Source organism: Neurospora tetrasperma (assembly GCF_000213175.1).
Source record: "Neurospora tetrasperma FGSC 2508 unplaced genomic scaffold NEUTE1scaffold_81, whole genome shotgun sequence".
In the NCBI taxonomy this organism is placed as follows: Eukaryota; Fungi; Ascomycota; class Sordariomycetes; order Sordariales; family Sordariaceae; genus Neurospora; species Neurospora tetrasperma.
Genome location: NW_009799179.1, coordinates 9,474,811 through 9,497,451, shown reverse-complemented (window position 1 = coordinate 9,497,451; position 22,641 = coordinate 9,474,811). Strand labels below are relative to the sequence as shown.

The 22,641-nt window shown below is 51.1% G+C and overlaps 4 protein-coding genes across 4 annotated transcripts, besides 4 other annotated features; 1 reads left to right on the top strand and 3 right to left on the bottom strand.

Moving 5' to 3' along the window:
- The first annotated feature begins 6,585 nt into the window (after positions 1–6,585).
- Positions 6,586–6,738: a sequence feature (Protein overlapping with rRNA (NEUTE1DRAFT_115504, EGO53725.1) was converted to a misc_feature.).
- Positions 6,739–6,789: 51 nt separating this feature from the next.
- Positions 6,790–6,856: a sequence feature (Protein overlapping with rRNA (NEUTE1DRAFT_115504, EGO53725.1) was converted to a misc_feature.).
- A 326-nt stretch (positions 6,857–7,182) lies between these two features.
- Positions 7,183–7,302: a sequence feature (Protein overlapping with rRNA (NEUTE1DRAFT_115504, EGO53725.1) was converted to a misc_feature.).
- A 105-nt stretch (positions 7,303–7,407) lies between these two features.
- Positions 7,408–7,418: a sequence feature (Protein overlapping with rRNA (NEUTE1DRAFT_115504, EGO53725.1) was converted to a misc_feature.).
- A 1,351-nt stretch (positions 7,419–8,769) lies between these two features.
- Positions 8,770–9,578, bottom strand: NEUTE1DRAFT_150964 (uncharacterized protein; the record flags this gene model as incomplete). The annotated part of the gene is made up of 2 exons (XM_009859004.1): positions 8,770–8,919; positions 8,976–9,578. 2 exons carry the CDS (start codon positions 9,294–9,296, stop codon positions 8,770–8,772), a joined length of 471 nt encoding a protein of 156 aa, XP_009857306.1.
- Positions 9,579–12,902: 3,324 nt separating this feature from the next.
- Positions 12,903–15,182, bottom strand: NEUTE1DRAFT_134032 (uncharacterized protein; the record flags this gene model as incomplete). Its single annotated transcript, XM_009859003.1, has 4 exons — positions 12,903–12,995; positions 13,045–14,943; positions 14,991–15,020; positions 15,074–15,182. The coding sequence occupies 4 exons, from the start codon at positions 15,180–15,182 to the stop codon at positions 12,991–12,993; spliced, it is 2,043 nt and encodes a 680-aa protein (XP_009857305.1).
- Positions 15,183–16,229: 1,047 nt separating this feature from the next.
- NEUTE1DRAFT_126955 (uncharacterized protein) lies at positions 16,230–17,562 on the top strand (the record flags this gene model as incomplete). Its single annotated transcript, XM_009859002.1, has 3 exons — positions 16,230–16,618; positions 16,723–17,332; positions 17,362–17,562. 3 exons carry the CDS (start codon positions 16,230–16,232, stop codon positions 17,560–17,562), a joined length of 1,200 nt encoding a protein of 399 aa, XP_009857304.1.
- On the bottom strand, positions 17,540–21,893 carry NEUTE1DRAFT_74574 (uncharacterized protein; the record flags this gene model as incomplete). Its single annotated transcript, XM_009859001.1, has 4 exons — positions 17,540–19,393; positions 20,290–20,520; positions 20,607–21,104; positions 21,180–21,893. 4 exons carry the CDS (start codon positions 21,829–21,831, stop codon positions 17,769–17,771), a joined length of 3,006 nt encoding a protein of 1,001 aa, XP_009857303.1.
- Positions 21,894–22,641: the final 748 nt, after the last annotated feature.

Here is a 22,641-nt window from a genome sequence, read left to right as displayed (position 1 = left end):
TATCGACGTCCAGACGTAGATCAAGGCCGGCAAAGAATGGAATGGAAGAAAAGAGGAAGGGCAACCCAAGGATGAAGCGGCCGGACAGGGCCGAGGCGGTACTAATATTAGGCGGGTTGTCCCTTCTTCTCTGGTGATGATGATGGATGACTGGCACTCGCCCCGCAAGGGCCTTGCACCCGGGGGGTTCGGGAGAGCGTGTGTCAGAATGGACGGGGTGGTGGTGAGGTGGCGCAATTGAAGCTTCACCGATGACGATAGTGCGTATCCAGTATTGCTAGTCGCTGTTGTTGGAGATCCAGGTTCTGACGATTCGGTCTATGGCGACAGCGGGCATCCGGGCGGCATCTGCTGTTTCCAGGGGATCGAAGGCTGGTTCTCACCACCCAAACAACGGGTATTATGGTGAGGGTAGTTGGAGGCACCTGGCCTGGGCGATCTAACGGTGGTGGTGTTGTTTGAAAGGTGAAGTCTTTGGCGATGTCACTCTGGAAGGCCGGGAGCGTCTGAAGTTGGGGGAGAGGAGGCAGTCCTTGCATGAAGCTGTGTTTGAGGCCGACAGACTTTTTTAGGGAAAGGGGGGGATCAAGAGTGTATGATCTACCAAGGTCTGGGACACATGCCGGGTTTACCCACGTCTTGAGGGGAGGAGGATGGATGTCACTGTGTGGGGTGGTGATGGATGGAGCGTGCCGGGCTAGCACCGCACTTGGCGAGGACTGGGCATTGTCTGGGCAAGAGAGGGCGAGGAGAGGCCATCGCTGGGCATTGAGAACTAACAGGCCAGGAACAGGCCGAGACCATGAGACCGCCTTGTGTCTCTGGTGGTTTTTTTTTTGTGAGAGGTGAAGGCCTCAAGCCACTCTGTGAGCTGGGAGGCGGGCACATGGCCTTTCCGGGGACCCCTGGGCGGTTGCGCAGACCTCAGCTACTGTAGTGTACCTAAGTATCTTGGGGTCTTTTTTTTCTGATCCACGATGAGGTAAATGTATAGGTACCGTTCAGTTGGGAGTTGGGAGAAGGAAAATCCGAGATTCCGCTTAATTAATGGTCATGCCCAACCAAGACTGCATTGGGTGGTGGAAAAGGTAAAAAAGGATTTGTCACCAGAAGCAGAAACCAAGAATGACCAAAAATGAAAAAAAAAAAAAAGAGAAAGTCGTCGTCCACACAGAAAGAGCCCCGCGGTTCCTGGCTCAAAAGTCTGGCATCCTTCCTTCCTGGGCCCCGAGGTGCCCCTGCCGTCCGACGTGATTGGTGTTAGCGTGAGCGGTTAGCAGCCCCGGGCCTTATCCAATCACATGCCACCCCGCTCTGCTTTTCCGCTGCCAAGACAGGGGCTTCCCCCATGCAATGTGACCCGCCTATAACGTTCAGCATCAGGGATCTTGTACCTTTGCGATGCCGTCCTGTAACTGGACAGCGCTTCACCAGTGTCGAGTGACAAGCCGGATGCCTCCTTTGCCGTGGCCCGGTACTTGCGGCATCCATGTTGAATATTTGCTCCGGAGTGCACGGTGGACGCATCGTGCTTTCCGATATCACAGTTATTTTTGGTGGGCCAAGATGGCAGCTGTGGTTTTTTTGATTTTTTGGGGGTTTTTCTTTTATTCTGCGAATGCACCCTTTCAATGGCACGTTCGCCTCCAGAAAAGATGTCATTAACGAGCATTTGGAATCAACAATGGCCTTCTAGAAACCCAACTTGGACAATTCAGTAGCTTTGGTTCTATATGTATTCTTTGGTGCACTATACACTACATACTGGTAATGCAACATGGATGTGCTGAGACAGGGCCGTTGGCTGCTGAGGCGCAAGACGTTTGAGATGCTTCCCCGATCTGGAATTCCCACCTGAGCACAGACCCCCCTCGCTTCCTGCCTCTTGGCCCTTTTGAGAAGAAGGGAATTGATCCTTCCCTTTCGTGTATCACCACTGACTGCACAATGCGGCGACAACATCAACAACAACACGATTGTTTGTTTAACCTCGTACAACCACACACCTCACAACGTCTGAGACTCTTTTTTTTCCATGCATTCTTTATGCTGTGACGACTGCAGTGACCCCAACCCAGCGGATTTCTCTTATCGGATCAGATTGCATTCCGTTGTGTTGTGTCTGAGATTCCCACCACCACCGCCCTTTCCAAGTCGATCCGGTTAAATTGTTTCGCAGAGTTTGGTATGCCAATGGAGGAAGCCGTCAACCGACCTGGTCCATGTCCTCTTCAACATTTTCTTCACCATCACATCGGCACTTGGTTCACAATTGAACTCAATGTTGACCAAGAGTCTTGTCATCACCTTCATCACGCTCAATGACTTGAAAATTCAGAGAGATGATCCCTTCACCGCTCGATATACAAGATCCGTTAATCCTGTGGTCAGATGGTGGACCCATCCAGATTCCTGTTCCAGGACCGAGCCTTCGGGAATTTGTCTGTTTTTTTCTTTTCTTTTTTCTTGCTTTATTTCCCCTGTCTTTCTTCGGAATCTGCCCTGCCCGCCCCAGTCTCCTCTTTTTTCAAGTAAACACCCCAGCCACACAGTTCGCCAAAAACATGGCTACGTATGCAGTCATCACGCTCCTCGCGAACTCGCATATGCACATCGTGGGGACTACTCAATGCTGCCTTTGCACGCTTCGCTCTGCACATTGTACCTAAACCCACACAGTAAAGTGCTACGTTAGACCGGGCGGTTGTGCGCTGCTCGTCATTGGCCTCGCATGGGTCAATAGGCGGAGAACCACATGGGGGATCTCACAGTGTCCCCGACCGACAACCAATTAGGGGTCCCACCCTCCCCTCTCCATCACCTCGAGTTCTTCACTCATCTTCTCTCCCAACCGGGACAAAGAGCCTCTTCACATTCAAGTGACATGATCTTCATGCGAGGAGGCCAGGTCCTGTTCGCAGATCACTCACAAAAAGATGGAAAATGTCCGCTTCGCTACACTAGTTAAAATAATCTTATCATCATCATCACCGACACACCCCGAGCTTTCTCCAACCACGAACCTCGCGCACTCCACCAATTCATGCCGCATCATGCGCTACTTACGACTATTTCACCATGGCTCTGATCTTGAGAGATTTCTTGGGTCGTCATGTCGATTCCCGGCGACGTGATTGTTGCGTTGTGATTGTGATGGACCGGATTATGGAGCAAGGCAAGGACGAGGACATGCAAGACATCATGTGGTGATACACTACCTAGTGGGTAGCCGTCGGACGAGCAAGATTTCAACGTTTGTTTGGTTGACAATGAAAGTGGCATCTGAAGACGATGAGGAGGAGATAAGATGCCGAGCACCGATAACTGGTTTCTACAAAATCCGACGAACGGCGTCTAGGTCTCCTCATATGTTGATGGGGTCCGTTATCTCCACAGCTTATCGAATCACCTTCGTCAAGTTATCCTCCAGATGGTCATCACGCCCAGCAGAATGAGCCCTGGGAACACTAATGGAGGCCAGTTTAAAGCCGAAGGCGAGGTTGACATTTTGCCACTATGTACGCCTCAGCCGCATCCAATATCGCCCAACACTTGACCATTTATCATGGCGAATCGTCACAAAAGACCGGACGGTACGGACAAGCAATCCGAACCCCAATCGCGGCATTTTTCTCTTGGTCCGAGCCGTGTCCTCCATCTCCTTAATATTCAGTGGCGAGGAACAATGGCCATTGTTCTGTACATCAGCTTCTTGACTGTCTCTTTTCAGCTATGTATCGCCGGGTAGTGCTGCCAGCCAGATCCCAGGTCCAGTGACCAAAACCCACCAGTCCCAGTGGGATGGCTCGATGGGTAGGAAGCGCCCCGGGGGGGTTCCAACCAACCGAACCCAGTTAGTGTAGGTCCGGTGTGTGGATGTGTGGATATGTGATCCAGCCTGGTCTGTTGGGCTGGCCTCGACCGCCGGCCTGGCACCTTTTATCGCCTCTCTCGTCTCTTTTGGGATTTGGTGTGGCTTCTTTTCCTTTTCCCTGCCTCTTTTGTGTGCTCATTAGGAACCTGGCTCCCCGGATGACAATATCTAGGTATATTACGCAGTTTACGCATGGGGCGCCAAAGATATCTCAGCTCAGCATCAAGTGATGTACACGTGCAGACTTCCTCCCCAGCGTTGTTGATGAGAGAAAACAAAAAGGATATTCTTGGAGGGTGTAGTCCACATTGCAAAACACGGGAGGCGAAATTCGGCGGTAAGCTGTGCCTTCGGACTACATTAGCTCCTTGGTTTCGCGATTCACTCATTTTCACCCTGCCCTTTCTTTCATACTGATGCTGAACGTCCATGGTTCTACACTACCTACACTACCTGCATCAGCTAGGTAGTGTACACTTCCTCGGCGCCTATATCCATTATCATATAGGTCAAGGTCCAGGACCCCTCTCTGCCTCCTCACATTTATAGGGAATAACCTAGAAGCCTTTTTTCTGTCAGATCTTATTTTATAACTTTCGTTTGTTGTCTTGGTCAGCTCACTCCCCGTTGTCGTCGTGGTCAGCAGGAGCAGCATTCGTCACAGTGCGTCAGTCACTATCAATCACCGTGACGAGGCGGATATAAATAGAGAGAGACTATTTACCCTCTACACCACACTACTTACAATAGATTTTCTTGGCTACGGGCTACGGGCTACAGGCTATGTACGCAGTATGGGGAAAGTCCCTGCTTGGGAATCAGGACCGACAACAAAAATAGCGCAATGAAGGATTGGTAGGTAGGGTATCGTGTTGATGCCTTAGGAAGGGAGATCACAAATGGACGGAGGGCATGTCAGAAGTAAGGGATGGGGGGGGAGGGGAGGGAACTGGACGGGGGACTGAAGCAGAAGTGGAAGCAGAAGCAGACGTGGAAGCGGAAGCAAAAATTGAACTTAATGTTGAAGTTGATGCTCTTGATGCACTGAAAGGTACATAGGTACGTAGATATGGTATCTCCTTCGTTCCATCCCGACGCCTACGATAGAGTAGATAGCGGACAAAGGAGATCGTTGGATTGGCTTGGAGTAGATAGATGAATGAATGGATGGATTCAAAGTGGCTGGACTAGGAAGTATCATAATAGATAGATAGATACAAGTGACTGGATATGGGTCGAACGTTGTGTAGAGGTAGGTAGGTAGGTTGGTACTCACGGGATCAGGACAATAGGACAACCAACCTTTGGGCTGAGTAAATGACTGGATTCCTCATCATTTTTTTTTTTTTTCTGTCTCTCGGCGGTCGATTGTGGAATGTATGCTCTACCTTTTTTTTGTTTCCCCCTCTCTATTAGGGGGAGAGGAGGGGAGAATGTAGTTCGATACTATCTATCCGAATACGGTTCATGTTGGATACTTGAAATCCAAGCGCTTTCAGCTCCGTGTGACGAACCGTTACAAGCACAGGAGTATATCGCTGGGATCAGAACAACGGTAAGAGTAGCCGAAAGGTACTAATCGATTGTAGAAGCTATTGCTTGCTGAAGAGCCCAGTATTCAGGAAGCCTGGGGAGGCCTTCCTTTATACTGGTTCTTCAGTATGCGCCGTTGCGCCGTTGAGGCCATTCCCGGCCACCCGGCGCCCGGCGCGGCCCTGATTGGTCTAACTAGCTGCTTACATAAGTGATTCCTTATTGGATCGTAACACTCCCGTCTGGAAAGTAGTATCTTACTAGGCTCGGGTATATTATTATGAGACTAGCGTGATGGTTTACCAAGCCAGGCAGGATTCTGACCTTTCGATTAACGAAAGATGACTTGGACACTCACTCTTGCGTTACTTTTCAGGTTCAAGCCTTGATCGCTACCTAACCATGTATCTCACTTATATCTAGATAATCCTATTCGTGGAGTCCCTGAAGATGGTATGCTTACGATCAACGACGCAGAGGAGTTACCTCGTCTTCTTGCTTTGTCTGGTGCACGCTGAATAGCTCTGGCTTTGGTGATGTGTGTAGCAGATTGTTACTGAAGTCTGAAGCGTGAAGCTTTCAAGAATGAAGAACATGATGGCTGTTGTTAGTACCTCTAGGTTAACATTAAGAACATAAACAAAAGACCTTTGAGGTGAAGTACTGATTAGAGCTTGAGGTGAAATACTGATTCGGATTAAGAAGTTTTGACCAATTTTTCAACAAGAGCTTAAAGTGTGTGAAACTGATCCTGTTACTAACTACCCAGCCAGAACCGCCACTTGGTTTTCTATCTCAGATAACCAACCTCATTCATATACACCACTGCACAAACCTCACTCTACTTCTACTTCCTACTATTATTTGATCTTTCAAATCACTTCAAATCCCTAGTCTATTTGACTTCTCTTTTGATGGACATGCTGCTCTTCCCCTTTTGACTTTGTACCCCTTCCCCCATTACTTTCTAACCCCTTGCATTCGCGTTCCTTACCTCTACCTCTACCTAGGTAGCCAACGGAACAAAAAGTCCAGAGTGAGAGAAATCACCCAGTAACAAAAGTCACGCAACACACACATAAGCCCGTTTTGAAGGGCATAACAGCACATACGACCATAGATGGTAGAAAACTCGGGATCCCGTCCGCTCTCCCATAGATAAGCTACCAATCGGAAGCATGTCTATGGGAGGAGGTTTTTACAGGGGTTTGGATGACTCAGCCAAAAACGCCGCCGCCGTTTCTAGAACCGTTTTCATTGCCTTCGCCGTCGAGTGCACCGTTCCACTTACGCCAAGCCCAGCTGAGTGGGCTAGGCATACACTACACAAGGTGCTTACCCCTGCCATTTATTTACCCCTGACACCTATTCCATATACTTAGTACATCTACCTGGAAGGTATCGTTGGCTTTTGGAAGGTGTGGTTGGCTTTGGTGAATACTTTTCTCCGTACGTATATTGCTTCAGGCGAGTTAGAAGGGCCTCAAGATATAAATTGTGTCTTTACCCTCGGATTCCCGACTGAACCAAACAAGCAAACTTCTGTCCTATTCTAATTGCATTTATTGTATATCCATTCTTCCCCGTTGATTCTACCGTATGAATTACGGCCCTTACATTGCGAGGGTTGCGTTGGTTTTTATATGAAACCCTCCTTCCGAGTTTTCTAATAAATTTCTCCTCCCAAATATACTAAGCTCGTTAGCTATTGCAGCTTGAGAGAGTATTATTTGAGTCTTACGGTGCCGATTATACTCTATCTATATACAATATAGAAGGGATGGAGCTACAAAAACCGCCGATACCGCCGATTGTACCCGACGACGAAGAATGGAAAAGAAGAGTATTTGCCGACGTCGACGAATTTATAGTAACAATACATGAGCGTTCGCTTTGTAAGAAGATTAAAGCCTAGCGAGAACGCGCGTAGTATCTATAAAATAGGTATATACTTTATTATTTTACTATTTTCTTTAATATTATATACTAATACTTTTTAGATTTATTATAAATATATTACAATTAATACCAAAAGAGGCTAGTAAAGTTTAGTTTAATGTATACCGAAATAAGAAAAAGTCTATTACTATCTACAAGAGCTTTCTAGCCGACTATACACGCTATATAATATACAGGCATTTATATATAGACGGTACCGAGGAATAGAAGCAGGTACTAATAGTTCAATTAATAGTAATTATTATTGCTTTATAGAAGTATATAGTAGCTCAAGCTGATGTTGTAGTACTCGCGAAGAGAAGGGATTATAATTCAAATAAAGATTTAGACGAAGGTTCCGAACAATGGACATTGCTTGGCAACTGTCACACGGACATTCGCCCACAGTCCAGGGTCAAGGCTCAACAGAGTCTCAACGCCTGGCATTAGCCTCGAGATGCCCGGTGGCCTCCGGCCGAAACACTCACCTCGGCCGAACCCTCGGCCGGACCCTCGGCCACTAGGCACTGCTTACCCGAACTCCTCTCAATACCATCGGGCTAGCGAGCCAACCATAGAAATTCCGAAGACGCTGATAAAGCACCATAAGACAATCCCCAGTCATCCCAGAAGCAACCACAGCCAACCAAACAAGAAGCAGAGCGCCCAGATAAAGGACAGCGCCAGAAGGAAGATGGAGAATGGATGAAGGTATTCAGAAGATCCACATGTATGCAGACTGTTAGTGTGACAAGGGCAGAGTTCTGGGCTTAGAACAGTAGTTCAATTCAGCCAATAAACTACTTTGGTCTCGAAGGCCTTGTTGATCCTTTCAACCTTCAACCGAAGGTTGGGTTTCAAGGCCTTCTTATGCTAAAGAGGTTTGGTACGTACTGAGGTACGTATCAAGCCTTGTCGCCTGAGGCTTCAAGGCATCTATCTAACTGTCACACGGACATTGCCCACAGTCCAGGGGTTAGGGTCGCAAGGCTCAGCAGAGCCTCAAACGCCTGGCATTAGCCTCGAGATGCCCGGTGGCATCCGGCCGCAACACTCACCTCGGTCGGACCCTCGGTCGGACCCACGGCCGGACCCACGGCCGGACCCTCGGCCGGACCCGCGGCCACTGACAATCCCCAGTCATTTCAGAAGCAGCCACAGCCAACCAAGCAAGAAGCACGGCGCCCGGATAAAGGACAGCGCCAGAAAGAAGATGGAGAATGGATGAAGGCATTCAGAAGATCCACATGTATGAAGACTGCTAGATAGATGCCTTGAGGCCTCAGGCGACAAGGCTTGATACGTACCTCAAGTACGTACCGATTCCCTTTGGTATAAGAAGGCCTTAAAGCCCAGCCTTCCCTTGGAGGTTGAGAGGATCAACAAGGCCTTCGAGACCAAAGTAGTTTATCAGCTGAATTGAACTACTGTTCCAAGCCCTGATCACAGTCCTTGTCACAGTCGGAGTCAAGGTCGAGATCATCCTCCTCCTCCTCGCTGCTCATCCGATCAAGTTCATTTTGCAACAATTCCATGAGCTTCTCCTGAGTGTTCTCGAGGACCTTTGCCACGATCTAGTGATAGTAAGTTTCCAGTTCCTCATCTAACTTTTTGCTACTCGTTTACTTACCTTATCTCTGAGCAGATTCTTAGCCTTCATATAGTCGCAACAATGCTCGATCGCAGAATCTTCCATCACTTTAGCCATTTGCAGGGAGAGTTCACAACCGGGGTGGGCGGGAATGGGAGGTGGGACGAGGACGGTTCCGTCCGGTCCGGTTATAGTGTGCGTAGATGTGCCCGCGATGCCCGTAACTGTAGCGATGGTGAGGCCTGTAGCTCCCGTGCCCGTGGTCTCTGTGACAATCTGGGATTGCTGGGCTGACGCTTCAGGTGTAACCGTGACAGTGGAAGGGGCAGTTGCGGGAATGGGAGATTTTTTTGTCCGCATCCGTGTCCGCTAAGGAGAGCCTGGCGTAGTATTGAGCCAGAAAGTCCTTTTCGGATTGCGGATGAGACAGGTAAACGGGGTTAGTATGATCCATTGAGGCTGGTGCTGAATTCAGGTCTCTTGGATGTCGTGTATATGGCTTCGTTTCCAAAATGTCAATCTCTCGACTATACGTACGTGATCCGGATTGAGTTCGGGTCCAAAAGTTGCAAGAGGAGAACGAGTGTGCGTGGAGTGGTGTGATGTTCGTTCCTATGAGGGTGTTGAAGAGTTGACAACTGACATGTTATCACGGGCAAGGGGTGGGTGTAGATGTGATTATGCGTAATTGCACGAAGGAGAAAGGGAACAGTCGCAAGGCTGTGCCCAGAGACTGGCCTTATGTAGGCGCCCAGATGTGGAGCGCCGCATAGGCCAGTCAGCTGACAGCTTGCAGCAGTCTCAGAAGCGGCTGCAAGCTGGCACAACGTGCGTGAATGGCATAAGGCCAATCACGTGCGACGAACCATCACAAGGCTAACCCTGTGACACATGTCCAAGTCTGATGATACAAGGATAGGATGTGAATGCGAGAATAAGGCACCCAAAAATCGGGGGATGTCCTGAACTTTTATCTTGAAACACAATCCATGAAGAAACTCTCTTCACCTTTACTCCATGTTGTATGAAGTACGACGTCTTCGACCATGGTGGATTGGCATCTAAAAAGCCCTTTCGGTTATCCATACCGTGCCACTGCTATCATCTGCGGTGGTTGTCATGCAGACGCTCGCAGATATTGGATGGTTGCGCTATCGGGAGACACATGAAGAACAAGTTGCATTGGCGTCGACACAATTTGGAATGTGGATCTGACGACAAGCATCCTGCTGCCTTGTCTAGGTGATCTAGTCTCCTTTCTTTTTCATTCGGAAGATACCTTCTCCGGCGACTTTCACTGCCCTCAGAAAGGCGCAACACATTCTCTTCTCTCTTGTTGGATTGGCGACGTCCTTTACATCAAGCCTGATGTCAGCGTGCCACATCAACGTTTCGTCTTTCAAGGATCAAATGCAGCTTTGATGCTGCAATGGAGGACATGCCAAAAAGGCAACCAGAGGGTTCACTTCGGGTAGTGTTTTATTTGATATCAAGGCTTCCAGCCTCGCTTCAAGCCAAGCCCATACAAGTATCCTATGGAGGCGGGGATGCTGACACGGGCCCCCACCCAGGCTTAAAGCCATCCCACCATACCGTCCGTCTACTCAACCCTCAGCATATGGAGGTAGCGACGGCGAGGTGCTTGGCTTGAAGCCATGCTTGAAGTAGTTGTGATACGCGTGGTGGCCTCTGGGCTTCGCGTGCAATATTAGCGTTCCTTGACATTGCTAGAGTATAACAGACGACAGGCTTGATCTGCCTAGTTCCTCAGGCATGCACTTAAGTCAAGGCAGACAATAGGGAAGAGGTGGGCTAATGCAGGCAGATGAAGAAGGTAGGTTAAGGCAGGTAGATGAAGAAGGCAGGTTAAGGCAGGGATGACAAAGCATCGCTTTATCTGATCCATCGCAATTGGTCCTCGCCATCTACTGCTGAAAGATTGAGCGTGTCTAAGTGTCTGAGAACCGTTCCGAATTGTACTAGCATAAGAAGATTCCAAAGGAGAAAGACACTCAACATCTGCGGTACGACTGACTCGGGGAAGATTGTCATTGACAAAAGATTCTGAAAGGGAAGAGTCAACTTCCGTAATTTCTTCAACTTGATACTTCTTCAAGGCGGGCTCCTCGCACGGCGAGGCCTCCTTTCTTCATTCCTCCAGTCTTGCAAATCCACGATTCCCTGCCGCACGTCAAACCCCGCATCCACGACATAATATCGACCATCTGGGACCCGAAAGATCGACCGAAAGCTTGAGCACAAGGCGAGGCATTGTTGCTAGAGCCCTCTGCGCCTGCCAGAACATACGAGAAAGTTCTATCACCTTTAACTATTACGAATACATTCTGCGTAATATTGGCACTGCGGTCCCTCTAGTGTTGCTATTGAGATGTGCGACGACCAAGGGGACTTCTAATACGATAGGAAGCAATAGGGAGTAAACAATAAAGATTGGGGAGTAAACCAAGATTAATTCTTGCAGGAGGAAAGATTGTCAAAGGCTGACTCAAGGTGGAGTTGTCCTCCAAGCCTGCCTCTTAGGATGCGAGCCTGAGTAGCTTAATAACCGCCTCATGCCCATTCCCTGCTGCCCAATGTAGCGCTGTCCATCCATTCTCATTCTTAGACCATGGCGTCCAACTCTCGTTGGGCCTTCCCTGCAACTTCCTCGTTCGAAGAGCCAGTGATAAGGACTGCACAGTCGTCTGCATATCCAAAATGCTGCGCTTCGCTCTCCCCGAGGCGGTGTACTAGCTCTATATAGAGCAGGTAGATAATTGGCGAAGCTGGTGAGCCCTAGGGGAGCCCGCATCTAAAGCGACGCATAGGAGTAGTCACCCCCGGGTATCGAACGCAGGCCATACGGTCCGTCATAAAAGACTCAACCCAGCGGACCACGCAGTCTGGCCACCCTTGCTCCCGCAAACGTAAAACTAGCCTATTCACTAGGACGGCATCAAAGGCACCTTTGACATCCGCAGTTACTAGTACAGCAACGAGTCCCTTATCGAATGCAGCTTCGATATCGTGGACTAGAGCTTCTACAATATCAATAGCCGAACGCCTTAGGAAGGCACCAGCCTGCTGGGGATTTAAAGCCCCGTTAGAAATAGCCGTCCAAACAATCCGCCTACCAATAAGGCGTTCAATGCCTTTCCCGAGGCAAGATAGGAGTGAGATGGGCCGCTATCCCTTAGCCGTCGTTTGATCTTTCTTTCCTAGGTTTTAGTATTATAACCACTTCCGCCTTTCGGAAGACTTGGGGGTAGTAGCCGGTAGCGATACAGCCCTAATAGAGCTATTGGACGGTCTATAATAGATTCCTAGGATGCCTTCAATATACGGACTGTAATGCCGTCGGTACCGGGGGACGTATTGCCAATACCGTACAGGGTTTTATAGACTTTATCCGCGTAGACGACGGACGACTAGGGTAGGCGACGGCGTAGTACCGTAGGTATCCAGCCAGTTTCGAGGTCTTCGTTTTCACTATTCCTTTCTAGCAGGGCCGTGCGGAGGGCCTCTGCCTTAGCCTCTGGCTCAATAACCGTCTGCCTATTGATGACTAGCGTGGGGGCCTCCATTCGGTCGCGGGGCTTGTGCCACGCCACGATCCGATAAATATCCTTATCATCTTGCGCCTTAGTAATAAGGTCGTCGAAAAACAACTGCTTTACTTCTTTGACTACCCTCTTAAACTCCTGCCGAAGCGCTCCTACCCGTTGGGGGATAGGATTCGGGTTGTTGTACCGATAGTTGCGTAATATTCTAGATGCCTGCGCACACGTCTTATTCCACCATTTTACGTTCCTCTCAGGTCTCGAGGGCCTGCAAGATATTTGGAGGGCCTCTGTGAGAACGCTACAGAGGGCCTCAGCGAGCTCGTCAAGCCTCTCCGGGGCTTGTTCAACTGCGGGAAGGAGCGGAACCAAACCATAGCGAAAGGGGCATACAATGCCAATTCGCTAAACCACCAGAAGATGGAAGAATGTTCTATTCGCTAGACAGACCATCTAATGCACGCTTATATAGCACATGTCACAACCTGTGACACCTACCCTATATCACCAGATCATACACACTCCTCCCTCCCTTTCTCTTCACGTACAACTACGCATATCCAATCTACCCCTTACCCTTCGCCTTGCCCCGTGATACCATTCCGACACAGTAGCCAAGGACGACAGCGTGTTAGGATGCTTAGGCCCAAGGACTCGCTGCCGAGCCTCAACACAGTCTTGCATCAACGCTAGGGCATCTTCATGTCGACCTTGACCATTCCACGTGAAAGCCAGGTGGCCCATGCTGGCCAGTGTGTCTGGGTGGTCGGCCCCGAGCTTCGCCTTGATCGTCTCCATTCCCTGCACCTCCAGCTTTTCGGCCTCGTCCCACCGGCCTTGGTTCCTATACGTCGACGCCAGGTTGCCCATGCTGGCCAGTGTGTCTGGGTGGTCGGCCCCGAGCTTCGTCTTGCGAGTCTCCATCACCTGCACAAACAGCTTCTCGGCCTCTTTCCATAGTCCTCTATCTCGAAATACTAATGCAAGAAAGGACGTGCTCGAGAGAGTCGCCATATCGTCCTTTCCCAACCTCCTCTCGCGTACTTTCCTCGCCTTGTCCAGCATCTGCTGCGCATCTTCATATTTCCCTTGCGACCACGCGTACCATCCCCCGTTGTGCAAAAGAATCGCCCATGACTCGACCGTATTCTCGTTAGGTCGATAATCCGAGGCCACTCGGGCGTGCGCAAAGAGGGTCCGACACATGGCCCAGTTCTCGAACTGGCCCGTTGGGAATGAAGCTGCCATCCGCTCGATGTACTGCTGCCTGAACGTCTCCTCTTGCTTAGACGCTTTTAGCCACATCCTCGTCGACAGCTGTACGAGGCCGTGCATCTCGAACGTGTTTCCGCTCTCGCTTACAGTTACGAGACAAAAGTTTGTTAGCATTGCTACATTGTCTTCGAAACCGTTGTCCGTCTCGTCGTTGTCTATCTCATCATCGCTACTGTTGGATCCCAAATCGTGCTGTACGTCGGATCTCCTCTCCTGTATTGCCCCGTCCATATGAGGCGGCCTTAGCAACGACTCCGGAATGCCTTGTCGGTCGAAGAAGCTCATGAATGAGAGCAGATCTGCCGCTGAAGCTCTCTTAGAGCGGATATGTTCGAAGGATATCTGCCAGGTCACAAGGATTGCACTCAAAGCCCCTCCCTCTCGCCGAAACTCGCCCTCGTCATGACTTAGAAGCCAGGCTCTCTTGCTTTCGCCCTTGCGGAACTCGGCCAAATACTTTTCGACCGAGCTCCGTGGCGACCTTCTCTGAATGTAGGCCGCCGCCTGGCTGATAGCTAGTGGAATGTATTCCAGCGTCCGTACAAGCTCCTCTGCTGAATCCTTGTCCGAGAGCAAGCTCAATTTCCTCTCCAGGAGCAACAGAGCATCACTCTGCGCCATTGGCCCGATCTCGATTGTATTCTTGTACCCCCCTACTAGCCTATAAGCTAGATCCTTATCACGTGTTGTGACGAGAAGAGACCCGTTTGGGCTCTGCGGAAGATAGGCAGCTAGCGGACGTCGTTCAGGGTTACTGCCAGCGCCAAAGAACACGTTGACGTCGTCGGCGCTGTCGAGGATTACGATCCATCGGCAGTTTCGCTCGTTCGACAGCCAGCTATACACAAGCTGCGGTACATCGGCCTTCGGCTGCCTCCGGCCTGGTAGCTTCACGGCATCGGCGATCGCCTTCAACCCTTCCTCGACGCGTGCTTGTGTGCCGACATGGACCCAGAACACCCATCTGTCAGGCTCCTCCACCGCTGTTCGGTGCGCGTATTCGATAGCCAGTTGCGACTTGCCCACGCCACCGAGGCCCACTAGGGCCACACGGCCGGCCGGCTCCGAACATCGTTGGTCGATCTGGTCGAGAATGTCTCCACGGTCGACAAAATCAGGGTCGCGGGAGAAAGGAATGGTCGCGAACGGCGGCGGCGGCGTTTCCAGTCGCTCTAAGAACGTCAGCGGGGTCCCTCGGCTCGAGCGGCGCTAACCCTACCCGGCGGTTGATCAGTCCCAGAGCAAGGAGCTATTAGTTGTTAGCACAAGCCCATACCGTCACCACCCGTAATGGAAACCTACGTCCATAGTAGTTGTAGTTGTATTGAGGCCCGGCGGCGTTGTTGTTATACTGAGCCCCCGGGCCGGTATTGGCATTGGAGAAACCCGAACCAGAATTGTAGAAAGACATGTCGCAGGGATTGAACTTCAGGATGTGTATAATGCTTGCTTACAAGGTCAAGCGTGTGGAATTCAAGGAGTTGATCGTCTTCCAATATTCAGGGCAAAAGCGAGGGGTTGACAGAACGGAACGAGTAGATGAATAGTGTCCAACTGGTTTGGCCAGCCAAAATTTCATCAATCTCATAGGCAACATAAAGGGAACAAGGACTCCAGCGTGAGTGGATGCCGTGGCCGAGGCTGATTCACAACTCCATGCTTGAACTCGTGGTCCATAAAGATTGTATCGGGATCAAGAATGGATGGCGTTGGGTTACGTAGAACGGTGATGATGAGGAAGAATTCACGAGTTCAAGAAACGTCGTCGATGGCAAACAGTTGATGGGGAATACAGTTGAGGATAAAAACGATGGGGGACTGACTCTCCCGTCTCCACAGCGGCCAGACCCCATTCGTCTGATGTGTTTTCCATGTGCATTAGCGTGCCTGGGCGCGCCCTTCCGCTATGGAACAAGGCGGTAACACTAAACCCTAACAGGCAATTTTAGGAGCGCGATGCGTTGGTTTCTGACTCCTCTTTCCCAGGGCTGGACCGGCAGCGCTAACAATTATTTATTCGAGTCGTGACCTGCGCCGAGAAGTTCGACATCACGTAAACTCACTCAGCTGAAGGAAGTCGATGAGCAAACATCTTTCATTTTAACCACCGGCCTGATAACAACTTGCACGCTGTTAATTCACTTTCTCGCCAACCAAACCCACCTCAGTAACTAGACAAGTGAAAACCGCAGCTACGGAAATCACACAGGTACGTCCAGTCCCTCCCTCCCTCCGTCACTCCATGTCACTCATGTTCCCGCGCCTCCCTCCACTCATGTCCATTCCCCTCATGTCTAACCCCCAAAACACCAACACCCCACGCCACCACCGAACTCTCATCACCACTACTGCTAACATCCTCCTCAGCTCTACGTCTACCCCATAAAAGCCCTCCGCCCCATCCCCCTCCAACACGCCCAACTCACCCCCCCAAGGCATCAAATATGGCCGCACCTTCATGCTCTACCACGTCAAGACCAAAGCCAGCGATGATGGGTCCGTCGAGCTAAAGAAGATGCAACTTTCTTCCTACCCGCAATGCGCGCTTTTCGAACAGACCATTCTCTCGCGCGAAGATGCACATGGGTCAAAAGAGGTTCTTGTGAAGTGGCACGCCCCTGCCCCTGCTGCTGGCCAAAAGGGAGCTGAGGAAGAGCTTGAGCGGGAGCAAGCAGAGAGCGCAAAACTCAAGAGGCTGGAGGCAAAGACGATCACCGTTGAACTTGACCCGCCGCCGAGGATCGAGGAGCTGGAGTGCGTGGAGGTGGATTTGCATGGGAGTCCGACGACGTGTTACAAGGTTGGGGAGGAGTATGATCGGTGGTTTTCGGAGCGGTTCGGCTTGAAGTGATGTTTGTTTATCTTGGGGATGGGAAGCGGAAGATTCTGGGGACGAGTTTGCTGCCGCCTGCAACAGCAACAGCAACGACGTCAACACACTCGCATGCTAGCTCGAGGCGTCAGTCCGGCCAGTCGACGCCCCAACTGCAGCAGCAACCACAGCAGTCAGGAGGTGTAGGAGGGGGGTGGCTATCTACCCTAACAAGTATAGTATCCTGGTTCCCTACCGTCCCGATTTCGGTTCCCGGGTTCATCGCCATCCAAGGAGAACGCGAAGAGGAGGAGGGTCAAGAACAACAACAACCGAACAAGCCATGGATCACATTCACCGACGTTGCCCCCCTGCTCATCACCTCGGAATCTTCCCTATCCAACCTCTCTGCCCGCCTGGTCCCCGAGTCTCCCAAAGAATCCACTGAATCAACAACGCACCCCCAACATAAAGTCCCAATGTACAAAATGCGCCCGAACCTCGTCGTGGACGACCAAGGCGAAGAAGCCTGGGCGGAGGATTACTGGGGCGAACTTGTTGTTACTTCTACTTCCACTTCCAGGTCAAGCACAAGGTCAACTTCCAACACATGCACCGCACCAACAACCACCAACAAGAAAGCGAAGAAGAGAAAAACAAAACTCCACTTGACGGGCAACTGCGCCCGCTGCACCAGTCTCAACGTCGACTACGACACGGGCAAGCCGGCTAAGGGGGAGATGGGTACTGTGCTCAAGAAACTTATGAAGGATCGGAGAGTGGATCCGGGATGAAGTGGAGTCCTGTGTTTGGGCGGTATGCGTTTGTGGGGGAGAGTGTTTATGTTGTTGAGGAGGAGCGTGAGGACCACGAGGAGGAGAAGGAGGAGGAGGAGCGCGAAGTGTGGATTAGTGTGGGTGATGAGGTGCAGGTGACGAGGAGGAATGAGGAGAGGACGGTTATGGATTGGCCGTTTTGAAGTCCAGTCCGGTTACCAGTATAGCCTCAAACTGTGTAATGGAAGAGCTGACTACACTAGGGATCTGGATGGGGCTCATTGGGATCAGATCATGAAGAAAAGCACAACTAAGGGTGGCGCGAGCGAGCATCGGAGTAAAAGGTGCGTTTCTTTGTATATATAAGGTACCATGCATTTTAGCCACAGTATCAAGTCTTGAAATTTTGTTAGGATGGATCATGATCGGTCCGTGGTGTTATGTTCCCGTCGTTATCCTGGCTGCTTGCTTCCACGTCGTCGTCATCCGCTTCTTTCGAAGATACCTCTAGGGAATTATTCGTCTCCGTGTCCTTGGTTGACGGCCCCTGTTCATCATCACCACAATCATCATACAACCTCAAGCCATCCTCACCATCCGGTATTTTGGCCATCGTCTCCACCGTCGCACACATACGGAGTTCCCACCTAGCCATACAAGGCTGCTCGAATGCTCCATAGATGTTCTCCATATCAAAACGGTCGTCCGTCGCCTTTATGACAATATCCCTAGGCAGAAAGCACGGGGAGTACTGTAAAAAGGGATCAAACGGTTCCTTGATGACTCTCGCTGCGTCCCAGCACCAGTCGTGCGCAGGATAGTCGCACTCCGTAACCAGGCCCTGAGGGAGGGGGCGGTCGTCTGCCACTTGTCCTAGCTCGGAAGCACGACGCTCGAGGTACTCGACAAAGTGGTTCCGGACGCTAGCATCGCGCTGAGAAGTAGCCATGTCCCACAGCTGTTTGGATGGCTCCGGTGCCAGCTTGTCCCATAGCTCCTTGTAGTTTCCGGCGATGCAGGCCATGGCCACTTGGAGGTGCATGTCCGGCCGACGTTTGGCGAGGACCTCGAGCGTTCTCTCGGCGGGGACGAGTGGCCACCAGATCATGCCGGGGATCTCATTGTGGTTGGCTTCGGGATCGGGATCGTTTTCCGTCATGTGCGACAGGTCGTTGACCATGATAAAACGCGCAAGGGTGGCTGCTCGGATAAACCCCGAGTTGTGTCCATCCCGTGGCTGAAGCGACCACCACTTGGCAAAGGTGGTGTTGTGGTATATCCCGCGAAGGACGGCGCCGTGCTCGCCCATGATCATGTGCGGCCGACGCAAGCGGAGATAGCGGTCCAGATTGCCTTCATAAGCGGCCATGATGATCAGCGGGTCTTTGACCATGGTGGGCAGATGCAGGGGCAGAGGTAAATAAAGCAGCTCGACGTGTTCCGGCGGTAGTGTTCCCTGCTCTGCCTGATTATACGATGCGTGCGTCGTGACCTCGCCAATGTGGCCGTCCTCGGTGATGTCGAACGGAAACCCGTCGCTGTCCAGATTGAAATAATGTTCACCCCAATAATCCTCCGGGGCGACTGTCACGTCCAGCGTTGATCGGACGGCTGTATCTCCGTTCATAAAGGCCGGACACCGTGGGTTTTCGTAATTGTTAGTCCTGGTGTAGTCGTCCAAGACGGCGTAGCAAACCGGCTGTTTCATGATGTGCTCGAAGATGGCCTTGGATCCTGGGTTATTTTGTTCCCTAGCCTCTTCGGCAATCGACACCTCGGGAAGGAGGTCAAGCTCATGATACAACTCATGGTATCCTGCCACGGCGCATGCCCGACCAGCAAGATATGCCATGTCGGGATAGTGATTTACCAGCCGACGGAGTGTCCTTTCGCTGGGAATGTCGGGGTGCCAGAAACAGTAGGGTTTAGCGTCGTCCGTTACCATTTTCGGGATCTGGTTGCTCATGATGAGCCGGGCATTGCGTGCCCGAGCAAAGTTGCTCTCGGGAAGCTTCCTGCACTGCTTCACGACCTCTTGAGACCTGGCAAAGGCTTCGTTGTGTCGTATGCCGCGGATGACGCAGTAGAGGAGTCCGCTTACATAGTCATAGGGAAGGCGCTCCCCACGTAAGGCGACGCGAGCCTCCTGGAGAATCATGTCACGCTTGCTGATGGATTGGAACATGTCGCCGGGCTGAGGTTCGTTGATGGATGGCGACTCGGTGTTTTGCGGTTCGGAAATGTGCTGATCAATCAGCGTTCTCAAAATATGCCCTTGCTGATCCTCGAGCCACTTGGAATTGTGCTGATCAACCATTTGGTGAGAAAAGAAATGGAAGCTGCTGAAGGCCTTTCGTGGGGCAGACTTTCAGATAAGAAGATGGACATTTGGTGTGTTTCGTGTGCAGTGCCTGATGGAGGAAAGGGACAGGTAACGATTAAATAGAAACGGCGTCTGGTACTTCTACTGCAGTACCTACCTAGATAGGTACCTATGTACGTACTTCTCTTTGGTGCACTAATACCCCTGTACGTAAATATCACTACACTACCTACGTACCTGCCCAACCCTACCTAGCCCCTTGAGGTTGCACCTTAACGGCGTAGGATCGGCGCGCGGAGAAGAGCCAGGGTTGGTTAGCTCCAAAAGTTTGGAAGGAAAGTCTGGCCCGTCCCGTCTGTTTGACACATGCAGGCTTGCCGCTTCTTCAGAGGCAGGGGGGAAGGTTCTGTCTTTTGGCTTCCCATTTTTCTTTTATGTGAAAACATGTGACTGTATACAGTACTACATTATTACCCCACGAGTCTCCAACTGAACTCGCCACTCACTCGCCAATATCCCCCAGAATACACCTATTTACTGTACAATCTTGTAATATGAATGTTTCCCCCTCCTCAGCAATATTTACACGCTCCTTCGGGACAGTAACCCCGACTGCAAATAAACTCACACAAATCAACATAATACGCATAGTCCGAGTTGGTAGGTTTCTGATTGTCTGCCGGGCACCCGTGTTTCCCTGCCAATTGGGCTGGTGCCGGAACTGCTGCCGCCGCAAACCGGGTGCAGACACAAGCAGAGTCGAGGCAGTGATCAAAATCACAGCTGTAGGAACAAAGTCCGAGGAGATTGCCCGAAATCCCTTCAGCCGTGGTACCACCTGGTGGGGGAAAGAAGGAAAAAAGGTTAGTTTGGAGAATTTTTTGCAGGAACATAAAGACGGTGGTGGTTGGTAATGACACATACCTGTGCAGTGCGTAGTGGAGGAGGGCAATGCAGGCGCAGTGGAAGTAGTAGTCTTGCTCAGAGTCAGTGACGACGATGAGGCCGGAGCAGTTTTGGAAGACATAGCCGTACTGGACCCAGAAGACGATGACATGGAAGAGGCCGCCGACGTTGTCTTTGAAGATGCTGAGCCTGACGAGGTCGAGGTAAAAGAAGAGGTAAAAGAAGGAGCAAAGGATGAAGAAGTGGTGGTCTCAGTCGGCTCTGCGGGCTCTGGAGGTGCGATCCACTTTGGTCGAAGACATGAAAGTTCCACCCTCGGCTGGACTGAACTTTTATACCCAGAACTGTACCCAAACACAGTAGCAACAAGATAGGTCCTGTTGGCGGCAGCATGGTACGTTGTCCCTGTGCTTGGTTCCTGGAAACCGTCGCCAACCATCCACGAATAGCGTCCGACTTGATCCACTGTCGCATCTCTGGCCCCGACCTCATCTTCGAGATAGGACGCATCAAAACCTACATATCGAAAGCAAGAATTAGTCAACCTCGATACATGTGTTCAGGAGCAAGAATCAATGAGATTGCACTTACCCAGCACATCTGCTGTCACAAATCCCAGGGCCTCTTGGCAGCTTGGCGTGATGGTGTCAAGGGACCATCCGCTGCACATGATACCGCCCGAGTCGTCCGCGTATGCTCCCCAGTCCGCAACCATGTCGGTTTTCAAGTCCTTCTGACATTGGCTCGGCAAAAAGGAGCAGTCGTGCGCAACGTCAGAGGCTGCGTCAGGCAGGTTGCTGACATAGTAGTGCTGACAGATGTACCACGAGGGATGCATGCTCTTGGGGAGGCCATCTGCCTTTCTCATGGACGGTGGGATGCCGTTGTTGAGAGCTGCTACGTCGATTGTGGCATTCTCCTCCGTCACAGCGGGCGGAAAAGGCAGGTGGTCCGCTATCCGCAGATGGGCAGTGAAGCCTGGCAGCGGGCTCCCGGGGTACGGCTTTGTCCAGTCTAGACCGGTGAAATTGGCAACGTCCTCGCGGATGGGATCTGCAAAGCCGGCTTCCAGCGCGGACCAGGACATCGGGATGACATTGGAGGCGTTGGCAAGATATGGGATATTGTCAAAGTAAATATAAGTAGTGTCCGGGTCCTTTGCTGCCTTGGTGAGGTGGCCATGGCCGAAGAGCAATAGCGCCAGTGACAGAGTGCCAGAGCTGATGGCAAACTTGACGGACATGATGGAAAAACTGAAAAAAAAGACCCAGGCGGCTCGAGGTCCGGTAAAGAGGTGGGTTGTATGTGATGGTGGAACAATATCTTGAAGGTCAGTTCAACTTGGGAGCATGGCAACAGTTGATTTTAAGAGAGGCATCCATAGATAAGGTAGGTAGCCACCTTATTAGCCTGGCCAAAACATGTGCCTTCACTTGGTCGTTGTACTTTTACCTGACACTGGAGGTCTGGTACCTTGGCTACCTAGTCTAGACATGGATAGAGGTACCTAGCTGCCGAAACCGGCCTGGATCATGCAATTGAAAGTAGTGTACGTTTCCGAGGTACTGAACTTAGTCGCCTCATTGCGATTAGTCCAAGTACGACTGACCCCAGCCCGAGCCGCTCCAGGTTAGTATACAATGCTATCCCTAACTTATTCCTGATTTTCCGTCGAGGCCTGGATCCCGCACAACGGGACCCGGGAGACGGAGATGATCCCCTTTTCCGGGGCTTAGGCACTGCAGCAGTGTGATGTGGACTGCAGCGTACCTGCGTCAGGGTAGAAGGTATCCGCCTTGCACATGGCATCAGTTCCGCTTGATGGTGTGAGCGTAGACTGTAGAGATAGAGTGGCGCGGTGGCAGACGCAGGAACGAGGAGTCTGAGCCAAAGAGGAAGGTGAAGGACCAACTGAACCTCAATACAACATAGCCTACCAACTGAAGCCTTTTCTGTCGCTACACCTTGCACTAAAAGAAAAAGCAGGGGGTTGTCGGCCCGCAAAAGCTTGTTGGTTATTGCCTCTTGGTTCCTGAAAAAGAAAAGCACTGTG